We start from the raw sequence: 19931 nt of genomic DNA, 5'->3' as shown, positions 1-19931 counted from the left end.
GAGGCAGTAGGGACCAGCTTTGCATGTAATTGCTCAGCTATAACTACCTGTGTGAGCTTTCCTGCCTCTTGTAGAATAAAGAATATTTCTAAAGACTGTTTTTGTTCATGTGGTCAGTTACAACTCAGAAATGCATAAGAAGCCGTTCTTCACCACCAGCAGCTGTTAATCTCTGTCTCAACATCTACTTATTTCTTTGTGGACGACTTATTCCAAGAGCAGAAGGAAATGTGTAGAAATAAGCTCATTTGTCCAGAAGGACCAGCACTCCTCCCATACTCTTAAGTCAAAGGAAGATTTTCTTTTTGATGAAATATAAATTGATCTTATCATTTAACAAACTAGAACAAGAACAAAAAAAACTCCTTTCACCTTGACCAATTGTTTACCAAAAAAACCACCCCCCAAGGAGTTCCTGCTTCATTGCCCTGTCAGTACTGGCACACGCAAGTTAAGCCTTCATGTTTATTGATAAACAAATTAGCTAAAACTCTCAAGGTTGCTTCTTTTGGGATTTTTCAGGTTCCTAAGCTGTTCACCATAGCACAAAGACCTAATTTAAAATAATTTTAGAGATCTGGGAGTTCATATGTAATAATGAAAACATAACCAGATACAATTTTAAAAAGGCTTGAATTTTAGCAAGCTTTTATTGATATGCAATTAAGAAATCACTGCAGCTGAGATGGATAAAAAATTAACTAAGTAAAAAGGTCAGAACATTGGTCAATATATCATCATGAATTGGAATAAATTGGAAAATATCAAAATACTGTGAATTTTTTTAAGGAAAGAAAACAAATATATGTTTGGAAACATATTTAGTTCAAAAATTCTCAATCTAAATAAACACTTTAGACATTTGACACATATTTCTGGCTGAACAAAATCAGAACACTTAATATGCATGAACCACACCTTCTATACTATTTCAGCCGATTTATTTCTTTATAAACAAAATTTCAGTTTAACATATAGCAGAAATATCCTCCAGTCCGTTTGTAGTCAGGAATTTTGAGATTTCCTTTTAAAGATGCAGAGAATCTACTCACACTTGCTTCTACCTGGCCTAATTTTCTCAGGGATGACTAGTTTACTCTCAAAGTTATTCATATTTTGTACAATTCTGGTGTCCTTATTCATGTTACAAAGAACAGCATACATAAAAACCAAAGAATGATGACATGTACATCACAAGGTTTTGCTTTGCCTGCTTTGACACTGAAGTGAGGGTTCCCAAAAGAGGTAATAACTTAGCATAGGGAGGCAAACTTATTTCCTACCTGGTCACCATCTGCTCCCAAGCTAACTTGAAGACAGATGCCCAAATCCAAAGCTCTGTGAAGTGTAAGAGATTACTTTCACCTGGCAACCCCCTGGGAACTGAAAGTTGCTCGAGAAGATGGCAGATTGGATTTTAGGAAAAATTTCTTCACCAAAAGGATTGCCAAGAAATGAAACAGGCTGCCCAGGGAAGAGGTTGAGCCACCATCCCTGGAGGTATTTAAAAGACATGTAGCTGTGGCACTTAGGGACATGGCTTAGTGGTGGACCTGGGCTAATGGCTGGACTCTGTGATCTTACAGGTCTTTTCCAACATAAATGATGATACGATTCTATGAAAATCAGACAGTTCTTGGCTTCAGCTCCCTCTGGTGGGTAACGCACACTCCAGAAACCAGCAACTACTGCTAAAGGTAACAGCCCAAAAGTGGAAGAACATGCAGGTTGCTATATATTTTTAAAAACACACATAAATACACCTGCTGAGCAATGACTACAGCTGAGATCAGAGTTAAAGCTGCAACTTCACACATCTGAGCTGAGAAGATGCAAGGTTCCTGTCAGAACAGAACTCCCTTCAAATTCAGAGAAGAGATGGGAGTTTCAGTCCAGGTAAAAACTGATGTTTAGCACATAACACTGATTAAAATAAAGTGAAGAACTAGTTAAATACTGTTTGTTTTTATGAGAACATTCACTTGGATTTCTGTTCTTGACTGATACTTTGGCCTGTCCTGGGATGTTTCAGCTGGGATGGAGTTAATTTGTTTCCTAGTAGCTGGTGCAGTGCTGTGTTTTTAATTCAGTATGAAAATGCTGTTGATAACACACTGGTGTTTGGTTGTTGCTAAGCAGTGCTTACCCCAAGTCAAGGACTTCTCAGTGTCCCAGGCTCTGATGGTGAGCAAGTGAGCAAGTGAGCAAGAAGCTGTGAGGGAGCATGGCCAGGACAGCTGACCTGAACTGGCCAAAGAGATATTCTATACCATGGAATGTCATGCTCAGGATATAAACTGGGGGGAAGTTGGCCAGGAGCTTCTGATGGCTGGTCAGGGACAGGCTGGGCATTGGTCAGAAGGTGGTGAGCAATTGGATTGCGCACCTCTTGTCCATTTTAGGGTCTATTACTCTCTCCCCTTTTCATTACAATTATTTTTATTATTACCATTATTAATAGTAAATTTAATTCTTTTTCAATTCATCAACTGTTCTTATCTCAACCCATGAATTTCGGGGGTTTTTTTGGTGATTTTTCTCCTCAACATGGGGAATGGGTGGAGTGATTGAGCATCTCTGTTATACTTAGTTGCTGTCTGGGATTAAACCACAGCAGAGGCATAAAGTTTGATGCCCTGTCTAAAAAGCACTTTTGTTGGCAGGATTCAGAAAATATTCATTATTTGGCAAATCTCACACCCCAGAGATTCTTCATTGTTAAAAGGAATTTAGTTTCAGTGAAAAAGAAAAATATGCTTTTAAATCTGTGATATCTTACCTACAAAACATGTATGCCCACATATTTATCAGCTGAAAAAAATGAAAATTAAAGCACGTTTTATAATTTATAGACTTGGACACAAATCTAAGTCCTTCCACAAGTACAATGTGCACACTGTATGGCAGTATCCCAAATACATGGGTTATGATAATGGCAACTTGTGATAATTCTTATGTTAAAATAAAATCAGTAATCTCTCCTCTACAAAATAGTACTTAAATTTTGATTATCTCATAAAAATGCATGGAAATGTTGCAAACATCAGCAATCTGATAGAAGAGTCTTAGAATTAATAGCATTTTTCTGTTCTCACAAGTGGCACCAATAAATCAAACTTTAATTCTTGCATCCCTGTGTTGTTTGTTCTTTCATTCAGGAGCTTACTTGTTGGTCTGAATCACATACTGACAGTTGTTTTGGGAAAAAAACCCCAACGTTCCCATCAGAAAACCATAATCGAGTGTGAGAACATTTGGGATAAGCATGGTCAAGTAAGTTCACGTTCTTCAGTGGACCACCACCATATTGCAGGGCGAGGGAGGGGATTCTGTCCCTCTACTCTGCTCTCACGAGACACCACCTGGAGTGCTGCATCCAGCTCTGGGGTCCCCAGTGTAAGAAAGACATGGACCTGTTGGAGCAAGTCTAGGGGAGGGCCACAAAAATGCTCCGAGGGCTGGAGCACACCTCCTGTGAAGAAAGACTAAGGGTTGGGATTGTTCAGCCTAGAAAAGAGAAAGTTCTGTGGAGACTGGATTGTGGCCTGTCACTACTTAGAGAGGGCTTCTAATAAAGATGGGGACAATTTTTTAGCAGGGCCTCTTGTCCTAGGACAAGGGGTAATGGTTTTAAACTTACAGAATACAGATTCTGACTAAATATAAGGAAGAAGATTTTTATGATGGGGACGGTGAAACACAGGAACAGATTGCCCAGAGAGGTGGTAGACGCCCAGTCCCTGGAAGCATTCAAGGTAAGATTGGATGGGGCTCTGTTGAAGATGTCCCTGCTCATTGCAGGGAGTTGGACTAGATGACCCTTAAAGGTCCCTTCCAACCATTTCATGATTCCTTGGTAACTAAGCTGCAGGCATGTGTTTTACATGACAACTTTCATTCTGAAAGAAACTGTAGAACTTACAAAAGACATTTCTTTCTAATGAATATTTTTCTCCTTTCAAAGAAGAAAACCGTCCAACTTTCAGGTACAAATAAGAACCTGATATCAGAAGCTCTTCACTAGATACATAATTTTAACTGGAGTTCTAAGCAATGGATGAAGTACCCTAGAAACCTCTCCCAGGATTATTTTAATTAGCTGCTCTCCCCATATGCAGCTTCATATGTTTGCACTTATATTAAGTAACAGAAGGTTTTTATGAGGTGAGGGGCTTACATGCATGTCATATACAATACAGACTGACTTGCATGTAGACATATAGGAGTGAATCTTCCATGTGGTCTCTGCTGGCTAATTAATCTGGAAATTTCTGAATCCTCCTGCTCGTGTATCATGGACTGGGGACAGAGCACATTTGTATGAACCTGCTTACAATACTCATAGTTCTGTGCTAAGAAAGAAGTGACTTCATTAGCTCTGATGCACAACCACTTAGAACCTCAGAGGAAACATCTGATTTTCCTTTGTTTTTCATATAAAACCCAGAAAATATCTATTTGTAAAAAAACTCATGAAATCTGTGGCTTTGCTGTTAAATTATTGTGTTATTAAGGCTACTCTGCAGTAGTCATTTTATTCTCTGCAGTTAAACAGAATTTCACAGCATGTGTTTTATTTCGTTTGGCCAAACTCCAGGCTTTCTGGTCCTCTAGTAGAGCCTAAAGAGTTGCCTGCAGACTGTAAAAAGATTAAGTGGATTAAACAGTACATTGAACAGGAAAAGACACTTAGGGTTATTGAGAAGTAATGTCTACTTTACATATTTATTACAGTGGTAACACTCTCACTGAAGTATTGCTCGTCCTACCACAAGATTCTGAGGAGTGCCAAAACTGATGATTTAACTTATTTTATTACTGAAACTAATCTGTCCCCCTCTTTTAGGAAATAAGGTATTGCTGATCATTCTGGCTGAATGCCCTTCTCCTAATTTTGGGCTTCTAGTCTCACCTGTCTCAAGAAGCTCAGCGGATGCTTCCTCTCTGAGAGCAAGTGGAGCATACTCTTGAAATATGTTATGCAGTTTCTGGAAAGTGCTCAGCCATTTGCTCTTAGCTTGCTGCCTGTGCGCAGATCTCTGCTGAAAATATCCCTGAAAAATGTGTTATGAACATGACTAAAAGACAAGCTGTGAGAACGTACTGGAAAGTTAAGAAGCTGCTCTAATCATAAAACATGATTAAAGAATATCATTACTTCAGGGAGGTGCAGCTCTAGCCTACCAAATTGCTGCACAGTTTGGCAGATGGACAGATACAGGTTTGAGACTTATTACCTCTGTTTTAACAAGTATATATCTCAACTGGGCCCCAGTTACAGCCCAGTTACATCTCTAAGGTGGGGATAAAATCTCATATGCCTATTTGATGACAGTGTTACCAGCATCATTAATAAAGACGCAGGGAATATTTTCCTTCAGATAATATCTTCCAAATCTGCACTTCATGCTATAATGAGAAAAGCACTGCAGCCCATTTAAATAAAGATACAATTTATTTGCATGATAAAATGTTGAAGGAAGCTCTTCAGACTTAGTATTTTTTTTCATGTAAGCACTTAGCAATTAGATTTCCATTGATTAGAGAAGTGAATCCCCTTCAGATTAATGAAGAATAAATGAATGTCCTTAACAGATTGGAAATAAATGCATGTTTATTCCTGTACCAAACAACTTCTAAAAAGAAGGAATTCAGAACTGACCTGGTAGGCTGCAGTTTGTAAGTACTTGAAACAAAATGGACATGAGGAGAGCAGATTTCAGGTTCCTCAGGGAACTAGGAAGTGAAATCCCCATGTGAAATGTTTTTGCAGGTGCTGGGATCCATCAGTGCTGGTCACTTTTTAAACATCATTTCCTAAGGGCACAGGAACAGCAATTGCCAAATGCTGGAAGTCAAACAGAAAAGGCAGAAGGCTGCTTTGGCTGAAGAGGGATCTTCTCTCAGAAATAAAGTGAAAAAGGGAAGGTGTATGCCCAGTGGAAGCAAGGTCAGGTGACATGGGAAGAATAGAGAGATGCTTCTTGCCACTGTAGGGAGAAAATTTGTGCAGCCAAAGCTCAACTGGAGATGAAGTTGGCCAGAACTGCAGGGGACAACAAAAAGAGTTTTTTCAAATATATTAATGGCAATAGGCAGTGTAAAAATAACATTGGCCTGTTACAGGTTGAGGATGGTCCCCTCACAAAGAGGGACAGGGACAAAGCACAGGTGTTTAATGCATTCTTTGCCTGTGCCTTCAACACAGATGATGGACCGAGGGGGTTTCAGTGCCCTGAGCTGGAGGACCATGACTGTGAGAATGTTCAAATCCCAGCTGATCCTGAAATTGTGTGGGATCTGCTGCTCCAGCTGGATCCCTAAAAGTCTATGGGGCCTGATGGGATTCATCCAAGAATCCTCAAGGAGCTGGCTGATGTCATTGCAAAGCCTCTCTTGATTTTTGAGTGGTTTTGGGAATCCAGAGAGATCCCAGCTGACTGGGAGCTGGCTAACATTGTCCTGATTTTCAAGAAGGGCAAGAGGGAGGACCCCAGAAACTACAGGCCTGTCAGTCTCACTTCAGTGCCCGGTAAAATCATGGAAAAGATTATTCTGGGAGATACTGAAAAACACCTGGAAGACAATGCAGTCATCAGTCCCAGCCAGCTCTCTTCATGAGAGGGAAGTTCTGCTTGTCGAATCTGATTTCCTTCTATTTCAGCTTCCTTCTATTACCTTCTTCTAAGGGATGAAGATGACACATTAAACAGATCCTGCTCATCTGAAATGTTTGAGTCCAATTCTCTGTTAGAATGGATTCCATTTATACTTCCTTTGATGATTTACCAGTTCCCAAAAAGTGTTGAGTAACACCTGCCAGATTACCATCTGTGTGCACTGCTTTTTTGGTCAGAACTGTCTCTTTTGATACCCCATGAGATGCAACACACCAGTTTCTGCTTTTGCATTATTTCAGTTAGTTTAATTCTTCCAATTATACCTTTAAGGAATGATAAGATTTTCTTTCATAATACTCCTGGAAAAATGGGATTATCAGGTTTTTGCCCCATAAAACCTGAAAACAATGAAAAAAGAACACATACACAAGGAGGCAAATACGAACCTAATCTACATACAGCACAAACCTAACAGGTTTCTTATGGTGTGCATCAGTCAAAACTTTGTTTTACTGTCCCTTCCTCTTTTGCATTCTAGATTTACAATATGCCCTTTCTTTACTTACTAAAACCAGTAATGCACTTACTGTACCCTAAATATATAAATTCAATAGAATTCCAGAATTAAAACCAAACATCTGGAAAACCTTAAAACAAATCTTTGATGTCTCATCTCTTGATACTTCTTCAAAACTTCCAGATGTAATGAAACACAGTGGTGACAATTTCAGACACCACCTGGAAGCCCCCACCTCAGGTCCATCAGCTGCAGCTACAACCTCTTTCTTTACAGTAGCTGTACAATTGAGGATAACATTCTTCCATTAATCCATTTCTTTCTGCCTCTGATTCTAGCACAAATAGCACAGTGAGATCAGGTTGTCGTAATTTTAGAAAAAAAGTCACTGCAGTTCTGATTATTTTGTTGCGTTTGATGGCAGAAGCTTTGAACGAGTCAGAGGATAAATATTTCTCAAATAAGACACATATTCTTACAAGGGGTATTCTTTGTACATTCATACCTGAAGTGATATGATGTAATGATGTACCTCATCAAGACTGTGTATATATATATGCACATGCATGGCAAATCACATTTTAACCATCCTGCTCACAAGACACACACTTTAATTGGAGATTTAAATTTGCAAAATGTACACCTAAATCCAAACTTTGTGCACTCCCCTTCCTTCCAGCAGATAAAATTCTGAGCTTGCAACACTCAAAATATTAAACTACTCAGTATTTTGCAGGAAAGATGAAGCAAGGCTTTAGAGTTGTCTCCACTTCTTCACATAACAGAAGTTGCTTTTGCTTGATATACAAGAATCCCACAGCTTCAAAACAAAATTTCTAGATTTGTTCCCATGTATAACTTTTTTCTGGTGACATTCTTTCCTTCCCGCAAGGGAATAAAATACCTTAAGAGATATTTTAACATACAGAGAAACAACATATATTTATGAACTGTATTTTTTAAAAGACTAACTAATAATGTTCTTAAGGCTCCAGACTCAAGCTGTTCCTTCCTCCTTCTTTCACTCTTCATTTCTACTGTCATCTTTTCTCCCTAAACAGATACCCAAATAAGTTGAGTGTTTGCTTTTCATATTTAGCATGTGTTTCCTCACAGAATATCTTTCTTTCCTGATCCTGAAAGACAGTGACTAGCCCTCCTCCCTTTGTGTTCTATCAGTACAGCATCTAACAGAGTAGAGCTTGTGTCTGTGAAACAAAGATTACTGTGATGATCACAAAGAGATTCTGCCCAATTTTTACCAGTCAGAGATTGTAGAAGAGGTCTCCAGTACATACATTTGAAACAGGAAAAAATAAAACAGGAGTGACACATTGTACCTTGCGCATGATATTATACGCAACATGACACAGATCATCTTAATTCATTCCAGGCGAGAGGCATAAATACCAGTCAGTAGTTTATATTTGCTTCCTCCCCCACCTAATACACCTTTCTGTATAAAAGCTATGAAGGAAACACACAGTGATGCTGAGCACCATTTTTTGCCCACGCTAGGAAGAAAGCAAGGGAGGGATATTACCTGTAGGAAAGCACCATGAAAAGAGTTAGAGAATCATCATCATGCCATGAAATTAGGAAATGCAAGGTAACTGTTCTTGCACATCTGACTGAACAATTCCTTTATACATACACACAGTAGCTAATAAGCTAAATTATTGCTTACACTTTGAGCATTTTAAACATCATAATAAGCAAATTAACAAAAAAAGAAATATACAAAAATAGTGGATCCATCTTAAGATAGGCTACTACAATTATCTTGTAGAACTCCACCATTTTATCTCTTTCAGACTGATTGTAAACCAAGTCCAGACAGCCTTTGTTGACAGCATACATGTAAATTTCTTTCACCCAGAGCACTAACATTGTATCTTCTTCTGCCAAATGAAAAGGGATGGAAGTAGAGCTCATTAACAATATACTAGAATCTGCACTGACTTCTGTAACAGAAATTTATTTAAAGCAATGGTTAAATCACATGGACTGTAGCTGTATAGTCAAGTTAAAATTATCCATAAGCATTTATAAGTCATAAATCCACTGCATGAAGATAGACTCTGAAGCAGACTAAAGCCACTCAGATCCAGCCAGTTTTATTAAAGCAAATTAATTTGTCTCAATACCTGGCCATTCTGTTCAAAGGTCCACTTTGTTCCAGGGGCAGTTCTGTTACTTTATCTGTTTTCACTAAGTGAAAATGTTTTTTTTCTTTTCAGCCTTAGGAGAGTACTAAAACTCAGTTTTTGTATTGCTTTCCCACTAGCAGGGACACTAGGAAGAAAAGCACTAACCATCTGCTTGGACACTACCAAGGAAAATAAACAACCCACAAACAAACCCGAAAAACCACATAGTCACAGAAAGAAAATCTTCCTATGAATTCTTTTCCATATAAACATCACATAGGCAGATTTAATTTTGGCACATCCTCGCTTCTGAGTAAGATTATTTCCTTTCACACTATTTTAATTTTGGAAATAAATTTCTATACTACATCCTGTACTTTTATCATCTAAAGACATATGGCATGAAGGGGAAAAGGAAAACCATAATTATGCAATATGCTGGTTAACTAAAACCTGGTAATGCTCTAGTGCTGATCTTCACAGAAAAATATAGAACTGATAATGCTGGGCAAAATTTGTTAACCATCTATAGAAGCTGTGTACTTTTTATTGATGGGCTGCTACCTTTTCCCTGAGCTACTATAAAATCTGTGCCTTCAAGGTCAAATGAAGCATCCTTTTCACTACAGGTAGAGATCAAATGGTTCTCTACAGTGGAACAGAAGCTCTTTACATAATAACGCCTTCTTCACATTTGTTTTACCTGCAGGAAATCATAGAATGCATTACTGACAGAGATACTTGATTTAAAGTAAGATTCTGCTCTGAAGAGCAAATTCATGCGAAACTACGTTTATTATCTTTCAATGACATTACAGCAGATGATTGTTTGAGAAAAAGACTTCTTTCTTCCTTCCATATTGTTTCTTGAATGACATCTACCAACCTCAGACTAGGTTAACCTCTCCCTTTCTGATCATTAGCAGTAATACAGGTACTGCAGAAGAAACTCTGCCCTCAGGGACACCCACACAACCTCACTCCTCTACAGTAAGGCTCTGCAGTTACAGCTTGGCTTGCCCTCTCATTGCTATGACCTTATCCCCTCTCACAACATAAGCAACTTGTAATAGCTAACCATAGTAAGAGTTTTCAAGTTTCTGCCCTATTTTTAACATGAATACTTCAAATACAACATCTGTAGGAACCACAGGCATGAATGCTCAGGCAGAGTAGCGAGGGATAGCTATGTAAGATTTTCAGTCTGACACAGGACACCAGGGCCTGGATATAGATTCTCATATGTCTTATGTAATTCAGCCATTTGGAGTCACTCCTCACTTTGCTCTGAATGAAGGAAAGAGAGGACAAACAGTTAATGATTTTCCAGTGCCTAGTCAATGTGTTTTGCCTTAAGTTATTTCTGAGAGTACACCAGGCTTTCAGAGGCTGCTTAGATGGGCTCAGAAAGAGGGTAACAGGAAGCGTAACAGTGAGGAAAACAGAAATCCTTCTCACAACCACAAAGCAGACCCATTCTGAGATGAAGCCAAAACCATGTTGGTGAAAGAAACCACAGCAACAGAAAGAAAATCTACAATCCTCTTGTCCTTTACCACAGCCCAAACTCATGCCAGAATTTAGCTTTTGTTTTGTTGTATTGTCCTGCAGCAATGAAAATTTAACACCTATGCTCTTCTAGTTTCATATACAAGGATGTTTTCCCCCATCCACCTCCTCCTCCAATCCACCCAGAATTCTCACACTTCTGGTATTTTCTCTGTTGAATGAACATCTCCTCCCCACTTCATTCTGCTGTTAACTGCAAGAGCTTAGGGTACCATACTGTTGGAAGGAAACAATTTCCAAAGGGAAACTCTTTCCGGTTCAGACCAGTTCAAGGCTTTTCACAGCACAAATTTCACAGTATAACCCAAAATCATATGTATTGCCTCAGGTGAGAGGAGAATGGTATCCTTACATTTGCACTTTTACCAAAGGTCCTCTATGGAGAAATGCTGGCCTTTTTTCCTACTGGTCTTTTACTCACCAAAACGTAATTGCTCATCAGCTGGGCACACTTTATCTATCCACCCCACATACAACCAGTCAGACCAGGACTGCAGAAATTATCAGCCTTGATTCCAAGGGGGCAAGCAGGATATGGTAGGCACACACTACTGACTAATCACAGCTGTCACCTCTCTATCCAACACACTTAATTAAAGGCAGTCTGCATTACTCCCTGGAATTTGATACATTAGAGTGCAGTGGGGCATCTTTGGTCATGGTACTGACAGCATTCTGGACACTTGCTACCTTTAATTTACTGTTACTAGTATTGACACTTGTCTTCTCAGGCCAAAGAAAGCTCTACTGCAAAACTCATGAATTTAAATTGGTGGTGCAGCCCTTGAGTCAAGAGACTCTTGTCCTACTGAGTAATCACTGTTTTTCCACTGCCAGTAGGTCTTTACAAAAGAAAAAAAAAAAAAGGAAGGTGGGAGCAGATTTTTCAACAGTCAGGATTTTTCAGGAGTCATGATCTCTTATTTTTCAATTGTGCCTTGCTTGATAAGAATTATTACATTTTTCCCCTCCCCTCATTTATCAGTGCTCAGGCCTCTCTGTAACAATAAGTACATCGACTCTTTAAAAGATCCTGTTCCAGCCATCACATCGTATCAGAAAATGGTTTAAATGACACAAATTACCTTTCATAATTTACACAAGCAAAAAACTGATATAAAAATTTCCAATGCAAAATATTTCCTGTGAAAATAGACTTCAAAGTAAATACATTTACAAATGGAACCAGAGGAGACTCTCAGATATCTTCATGAGAGCATGTGATTTACAGGCAGACTAGGAGCAGAAAAATAATGCATTCCACAAGGTTAACAAGTTACACACAGTAACATTATAAAAAGCAAGGGATGTGGTTCTTATTTGTCCTTCCCCCACCCTCACTAACTAATCTATTCAGAAAAATTGTCATAGCAACTTGATTCATACACCAAGCATACCAGGAAAGACATGTCACTTTCCCTTGGAGAACTTGTGAATAGAGTCCTGCCTGTCCTGGTGCTGGCAGAGACTAAAGCTAAGTGCCCTTCTCTGCTACAGATTCACTGTGTACTGCCAGAACAACTTCTCCCGGCACTGGCACTCCCCGCCGGACGCTCTTGCTCAGACTGCAGCCATGAGCCTCTGGTTTACATCTAAGGCAAGACTACATTGTTTGGAAAAAGTCCTCCCTTTTGTACTTTACAACTTTTACTACACAAGAGTTGAGTTCAAAAAGAAATCAGACTTTCTGAAATGAAGAAGGCTGTACACAGTGGAGCACACTCTTCCAAAGGGACACTGGACTTGCTCTGTGTGTACTGAATGCAATGGATACTGTCCTATGCTCCTGGTAAAGTGACTGACCCTCCTATCAATAACAAACACAGCCACCCTGAAGATCATGTAAACATATACCACAAGAGGGAAGATAGAATTCTTCCAGCAATTTTTTAAGAACGCTTTCCTTGCAACAGAGTCCTTTCAATTTCAAACTTGCGAAGTGCAGTAGGCAACACACAATTTAAAACAATAAACACATACCACAGCAGATAAATAGGCATTTATTAAAGTTCATCTCAAAACAAACAAAAATAATAAAGGACATTAAGGCATCTTGTATTTAATACCAGTTCATACAGTAAAGATGACTTCTTTTTCTTACATAAGAGAGCAGATTAGGAAAAAAAGAAGAAAAGAGCTCTCGCAAAAAAGTTCTCCCAATTCGTTTGATGGATTACTGACTTCCACTATCCTACTACTTAGTCAGCAAATCCCTCCAAAGAATGCCTATTTCTCCAGTGAAACACCTACAAAATCCCAACACTCATTGAGACGTGCAAGAAAGCTTTTTCCCCCTCCTCAGACATCCCGCTGTCTTTAAAGACGCACACTGGAGAAAGACCAACAGATGGGATATCATGGAGAATAAAGATGCTGCACTCCTGCTATAACCATTCACTTTTGAGCAGACTAGGATATTTGGCCTTGCTTTCACAAGTATTTACTATTTCAGCCAGCAACCAGCAAAAACAAGACCACAAGCTCTAGCCTGTTTTGCAATGCAACAATTTGTACGTTCTAGTTCATACTAGATAAACAAATGACAAAGATCTTATTTCCATGGAATAATTTATTTTGATGAATTAAGCTGTCAAGCGACCAATCACTGTTATAGTGCTCTTTTCTTCAATTGGAATAAGAACATAAGGAAATGTTTACAGTATCATTGGGTTCACTATAACAGGATTTTACTACAGACTAAATATAAATTAATAAACACTGCAGCACTATTCACTTCACCACACTGGCTCTCTATATCTTTTGTCACACTCTAACCTTCATTTAAGGCAAGTTTGTTGGTTGATTTTTCTGAAGACGACCACACGGTCTCTAGATAAACTTGTGTGACGAGATTTACAAGTTAGGAAATCGAGCTTTATAAAATGTTTACTTCAACAAATACGAAAATTATTAAGAGAGAGATGGTGACCCAGAATTGCACTGTATTAAAAGGTGGAGTTTCCTTGTACCAAAGTCCTTTATTCATCATCTTTAGAACCAGTTTTGCTTAACTATAAAAGAGACACAAAAAGAAAGTATTCAAAGTTTAGACTGCCATTCCATTTATTAGGAAACAAGAACATTATTTCCATCTCACATTGAACATGTGTATATTTAATTTAACAATACAGACTGATTGTGCTACTATATCAAGAAAAACATCAAAAAATAATTCTTAAGCTTAAACACTTAATGAGCTTACTTCCTGATCCTTAAAAAAAGCAAACAACAACAAACCCCAGAAAAACCTCAAGGCACTGTTTCTATTTAATTTGAAGGCTCTGTCACCAGCTCTCCAAAAAGAAAAAAAAAAAAAGATGAAGTAATGGAACTTTATCTTCACACATCTCTGAGAGAATTCCCATATAGAAATTTAGACAATGTAAAAATACACATTAACATTAACTTAGTATTTCTCAACTGTTAAAGCTAGGCTTATTATTAAAAGTAGCAGGCCTATCATGAAATCTATCTGAAAACCAAGATATCCACCATAAATAGCCACTTTTAACTCAGAAGGACTCTGCCCAAAACGACCTTCATCATTTATTTGCTCTCACTGAATAACTGGAACTGGTGTTAGATCTTACACTGAAAATTACTTACAGTTGTGTAAAATAAAATAGTTTGCTTTCAAAATTGTCAAGCAGTGATTTTCACTGAATCAGCAAAGATAAGAGGGTGGAAGAAATCAATACTGAGGGAGCACGTAGAAAAAAATTATTCACTGGAGGAGCTGAAGCAGAGAATGAGGCTTCAGCAGGAGACAGCAAGGTGCTCCCACTTGGGACAGCTCCCTTTTATTTCTTACTTATCCACTGCCCTCCAGAACCTGGCAGCACCACTAACTTGATCTTAAATCTTCTTGTCATATGAAGACAGAATATTTGCAGTGCATTTGGTTAGCAAAGCGCTCTCAAAATAAAATTAAAATTTAATTGCTCAAGAAATAAAAAAAAGAAATACTAAACCAACAAAGTTCAAAGAGCGAAGTCCTTCAGACTAATATTCAGAAGAACTGGCATTTTAAAGCTTTTTGAGAAATTTGTTAATTAGAATCCAAAATAAGCAACAGTTCTTACTCTTTCTTGCAAATCTTTCTAACAGTAAAAAAAGAGAACTTGAAAATACTTACATGCTGGACACATACAGAAATTAATCAGACACCATAGTCAAGTCCAAACACAGTTAGGAAGAAAAGCAAGAAAAAAGTTTATCAGATTAGTTTTCTTCAGATATAAGCACAAATAATTTTTAATTTACATACACAGCATGTTCACAACACTGTATATAATACACTCACGTTACCTTAATTACGTCCACCCAGTTCCATCCTCGCGGAAGCTCCCCTTTGTTATCTGCAGAAAAAGGTTTTAATTTCAGCACACAAGCTAAGAGGAATATTCACCTTTCTTCAAAATCAACCCACAAAACTCTAAATATCCAAACCCCTCAATTTCTGCACTCTGAAGCCATGAGGACAGAAACAGATTTTAATGTCTTAAACAGTGTGTTCTTCTACCAACCTCAAAGTGAAAGGAGATGAAATAGCCTTAAGCTGTGCCAGGGGAGGTTCAGATTAGACTTCAAATAAACACAAAAGAGTCACCAGCAGAACTAACTGAAGTAATCAACAACTTTCAAACAAAATCCTTCTATTTAATTGAAAGCATTAAATAGCTGCAGAAACACTTTCATTTCTAGAATACAAACTAAATTAGATGTTTGAGTTCCAAAAGAAATGCTTTTATTTAGAAATTACATTTTTAATAATGTGAATTATTTATGAGGGCCCATGAACAAACTGCATTTTTTGCTGGAAGTGAATTTTTAGAGGTCCCAAATTCTCTCCTTCCACAAGTATTTTTTGTAAATTTCACTTTTGCCACAAACGGAATTAAAATAGAATAAAATAAAACAACAATGTAATTAAATCCCGACTATAGAAAGTTGCTCTGACCAGAACTAACATCTCAGGCAAGAATAATTCATCTAAAACAAATAAAACAGAGACCACAAACTTAAAGTAGTTCATTTTATAAACAAATTACTAGTTACTCTTATTCTAGCAAGATGTCCTTGCTATAAAATTTGGATTTTCATACTGATCAAAGAAAAGATTATTATAGCGAACAAACCTGTTTTATCAGCTAGTTTTCGTTTCTGGGTTTTGGATAACTGCTCCTTTTTCTCTTTTTTCTTACTTGGTGGCACATCAGGAGTTCCAATTGAAATACTATTGCTTACTGAAGTCTGAGAAGGATAAAAGGGGTTGTAAACATTTTGCATATTACTTCCATGGATATCTCTGTGTGATGTGATTACTGAACCTGACATACTGAAATATCTTGACTTTCAGAAAGAAGCAATGCTGTCAGCAGCCTGCAGCTTTTAATCAACATATAATCATGCCTGTACTTTTAAAAAACATGTGTTAGAGACTGGAATTATTCTCTTTTACAGTTGCAAAGGGCACCTTTTACACTTTTTAAATTTAATCATGGAGTGTGATTTAGTCTGAATAGACTCAGACTTCTCAAACATAGAAATCATTTCTTGTTCCTCAAAGCATATCTGTAGCACCATCATGGCAAATAATGTGCTTACACAACCCAAAAGCTACAAATTGACCCAGCCTGACTACTTTAAGACCCTGAAGGTGCACTTATGCAATCCCAGGAAGGCTGCAGTAAATTGTCACCCCTCCAATCCTCAGCAGCCTCTGTTTCAGCTTCCTTTAGTTTTTCTTCCCCCCAAAGTCTCCATTTTAATGTTATCCTGTGGGACATAACGTCAGGCTGCAAACATTTTGGTGTAACAGCAAAATAACAACCAAATGTAACAATTATGACCACAGAGCATTGTGGCACTATAGTCTGCGTGTCACTTTCAGCCACTAACATGTATAACCAATGAACTAATTTACAACTTAGAGGGACCTATGAAGTATTCAGGTTATAATAACCAATTTTTTTTTTCCAGTTTTAAAAGCACAAAATTAAAATCAGAATTTATCTACTTACCACAGTGTTAACAGGTTGGTTTTCCATGAACACCTCCTTATTGTCTTTGGCATATTCAAAAAGTGTGTATGTCATAGCAGTTCCAAGATTTGCTTCAACTTCTACCATTAACTTATCCAATATACTTTGCTTAACAGCTGAAGATCTAAAAGAAATCATTAAACTCATCTGTAAACTAGACAGATGATAAAAAGCTTATCAGACAAAGAGCCCCACCCCAAGGCCAGGGAGTGAAGCTGTCATAAATACTTACATTGTGTTGTTGAAGAAAGCATCCATCGATATGACTGGTGCTGTTTGTGGATATGTTTCTGGCCAAGAAACTTCTATTAGAAAGGCTTTGGGATCTCCACTTTCACCTATCTGAAGTGAAAAGGAAAACTTTATAAATCAACAGTTTCCAGTCATTTTCTGAGGATTACAACGCCATTATGGAAGTCTACTACTTCTGTTAGACCATCAAAATTCCTTGAGACAACTATTTTGATAAAATTATCAGTTAGAAAATAAAGCTGTTATCTAGAAAAAGCATTAAATTTTGGACATCAATACTAACATTTACCCTGCAGTTTTCATTCTAGGAGAAACGGCAGAAACTGTCAAACCCCTTTTTATGGTTGGGGTTTTTTTAATTCCTTGGTTTTAAAAGCTGCTTTTAGCATCTGCAAGCCAAATATTATACTATCACATACAAGAACAGAAAATATTAAATCTTTTTTCCCCCCACACATCTAAACATAGAGCAATATGAAAACAAGCCACAAGACAGGGTTGAAATGAGGATGATAATAAACTAATAACTTAAGATCACAAAAATAATGGGTAAGAATATCAATATTTATGTTTCAGACCTACAGATATTTTATTTCCCTGTACAAAAGAATGAGTAGTGAAAGATTTAAGAAGTCAGTAGAATGAGTCTGGATAAAAAAAAATATATTACAGCATACTACAGACGTACAATCAGAAGTAACTGTTCCACACAAGGATTTGGAAGACTAGCACAATAAGGTTTCTAAAACCACCCAAAAATTCTCATTTATTTGCCTTGTTATAAAAATCAGCCTTAATCTGATTATGTAGAATAAAGTGTGTCCACAGGAGAAGTCCTAATCAAGGTAAGGCTATGGCACTTCAAAATTTAAAAAAAAAAGTAAAGAAAAAAAATTGCTGCTTTCTTACTTAAAATATCTGTTTTAGCAGAGTGGACTGACATTCAAGAACACTTGTTTAGAGGTGAAATAAGTAAGACTTTAAATCAAGAATCTGCAACATTTTTCAAGGCAGCATTTACAGTTCATTTCCCACTGCCACCATGAGCAGAAGTGGCTGCAAGGTTCACAAGGTTCTCTCAGGAAAGCACTGTCTGTGCACAAAGCAAATCCTGCAAAGCTACATGACCATGCTCCTGCTTGTCAGTGAAAAGTGGCGCTGCATTTTAGCAATACTTGGGGGAAAAAAAGTAAAACCTTCGTTCAATATCAATTTTAAACACTGATTACAAAACAGCTGTGCTTTGTATGTGAGACAGGTGCAGGACATGAGGGCCAAAAAATGCCATACGAATTATTTCTATCTTCTCAAGGACTTACTTACATTATGAGTTCTCACAATACAAATTTTTCTGCAGGCGAAAGATGTATTATTGCCTTTATATGACATTAGGTTTTACTGTATTTAAATTGAGTTATCATAACTTTGGACAACCATTTTTTGTCTAATAAAAACTAGCAAAGCCAGTGAAATGTAAAATGACACACTTTAGGTTTGTAGGCATGCCATATTTCCCCATTTAAGGAAATTTAATTTATTAAGAATGATCCAATCTGTGAAGAAAGGCTGCTCTTACAGCCTTAGCTGGGATTCCAAGTGCTATTAATTAATTGACCTGTATCTCATTACAGTTAGTGACACTATTCTTCAGTTATTTGAGAAGTCACAGAAAGGTGATTTTAGATGGCTTCTCCCTGAAACAGGCATACGGCATTTTCAGAAGTCTTCCTTCTGTCCCATGGGTGCCTAAGATTTTGTCAGCAATGTCTTCTGGCCATCAAAAGATCTGCCTCAGTCTGTGCTCAGAAGTTTCAGGTGTTTAAATCAGAAAAAACTGGTGAGAATTTCATGCCAGAATCTAGTTGTGTACTTTGAGCTCAGCACCCCCTTATGTCTCTCCTGACCAAAGACTGTATCAGTGCACACACCCAAAGCATCTTGTGGATTTTCACTTCAGCAGGTAAACAGGACACTAGTCCTGTGTAAACAAGACACTAGTCTTTGGACAAGAGACTGGAAACTTGTAACTGAGCAGTAGTTCCAAATTTTACATAGAAATAGCTCTATAAATCTCTCTATTTCTGACCAGTTAGGGTAAGTATTACACGGCTGGATGGCTTCTTCAGAAGGTTTGACAGTTCTGAGTACACAGATACAGCTATGCAAGTAGGATACCTGACTAAGGGATAACTGGCTTGTGGTGCCAAGCAATAGGACAAGAGGGAATGGGCAGAAACTGATGCACGGGAAGTTCCACCTGAATATGAGGAAGAACTTCTTTACTGTGCAGTGACCCAGCACTGGAACAGATCGTCCAGAAAGGCTGTGAACTCTCCCTCACTGTAGATTTTCAAGAACCAGCTGGACACAATCCAGTGCCATATGCTCTAAGATGACCCTGCTTGAGCAGGGAGATTGGACCAGATGACCCACTGTGGTCCCTTCCAGCCTCACCCGTTCTGTGATTCTGGAATAAACCCATGCTGGGAGCAGGTTCATATACATGACACACTGTGCTATGAAGCATCGTTGTCAGCAAAAATCCTGAAACAACGCCCTGTGGATCTATCCTTTACTGCACATCGGATACCCCTTTGGCTTAGAAAGCCCTGGTATGGCAACTACAAGGCAGCAAAGTAACTTCAAGATGCAACTTCGCCTTACCCTGTACTGGAAGGACACCGGGCTGAGCTCCCTGAAGCACAGGTCTCCCTCGTAGATAGAGCGCAGCGCTTCCAGCTCCATCTGCAGCCAGGGCCAGAGCAGGGGTTACCGACCG

The 19931-nt window shown here is 38.1% G+C and overlaps 1 protein-coding gene across 5 annotated transcripts in view; it reads right to left on the bottom strand.

Annotated features, from left to right (window-relative positions):
• The window catches only part of RWDD4 (RWD domain containing 4), a 35774-nt gene extending 15849 nt beyond the window's left edge, over positions 1-19925 (bottom strand). For 2 of the 5 annotated variants that reach the window (XR_001865280.1, XM_017744563.1), the window contains exons 1-6: positions 19817-19925; positions 17133-17242; positions 16880-17024; positions 15995-16109; positions 15165-15214; positions 14992-14994 (exon numbers count right to left, since the gene is read on the bottom strand). Coding sequence is in view for 4 of the 5 variants with exons in the window: in XM_017744563.1 (XP_017600052.1) it covers positions 14992-14994; positions 15165-15214; positions 15995-16109; positions 16880-17024; positions 17133-17242; positions 19817-19897 (504 nt within the window). In the remaining variant the exon portion in view is untranslated. Of the gene's footprint in view, positions 1-12839; positions 13868-13894; positions 14150-14991; positions 14995-15164; positions 15215-15994; positions 16110-16879; positions 17025-17132; positions 17243-19816 lie in introns of those variants that run through there. The other 3 variants (XM_008641477.2, XM_017744564.1, XM_017744562.1) reach the window with 3 other exon arrangements.
• Between the last annotated feature and the right edge of the window lie 6 nt (positions 19926-19931).

This window comes from Corvus brachyrhynchos, unplaced genomic scaffold (assembly GCF_000691975.1).
Source record: "Corvus brachyrhynchos isolate BGI_N302 unplaced genomic scaffold, ASM69197v1 scaffold17, whole genome shotgun sequence".
In the NCBI taxonomy this organism is placed as follows: Eukaryota; Metazoa; Chordata; class Aves; order Passeriformes; family Corvidae; genus Corvus; species Corvus brachyrhynchos.
Note: the sequence above shows the minus strand (reverse complement) of the source record. Positions and strands in the feature narration are given on the sequence as shown.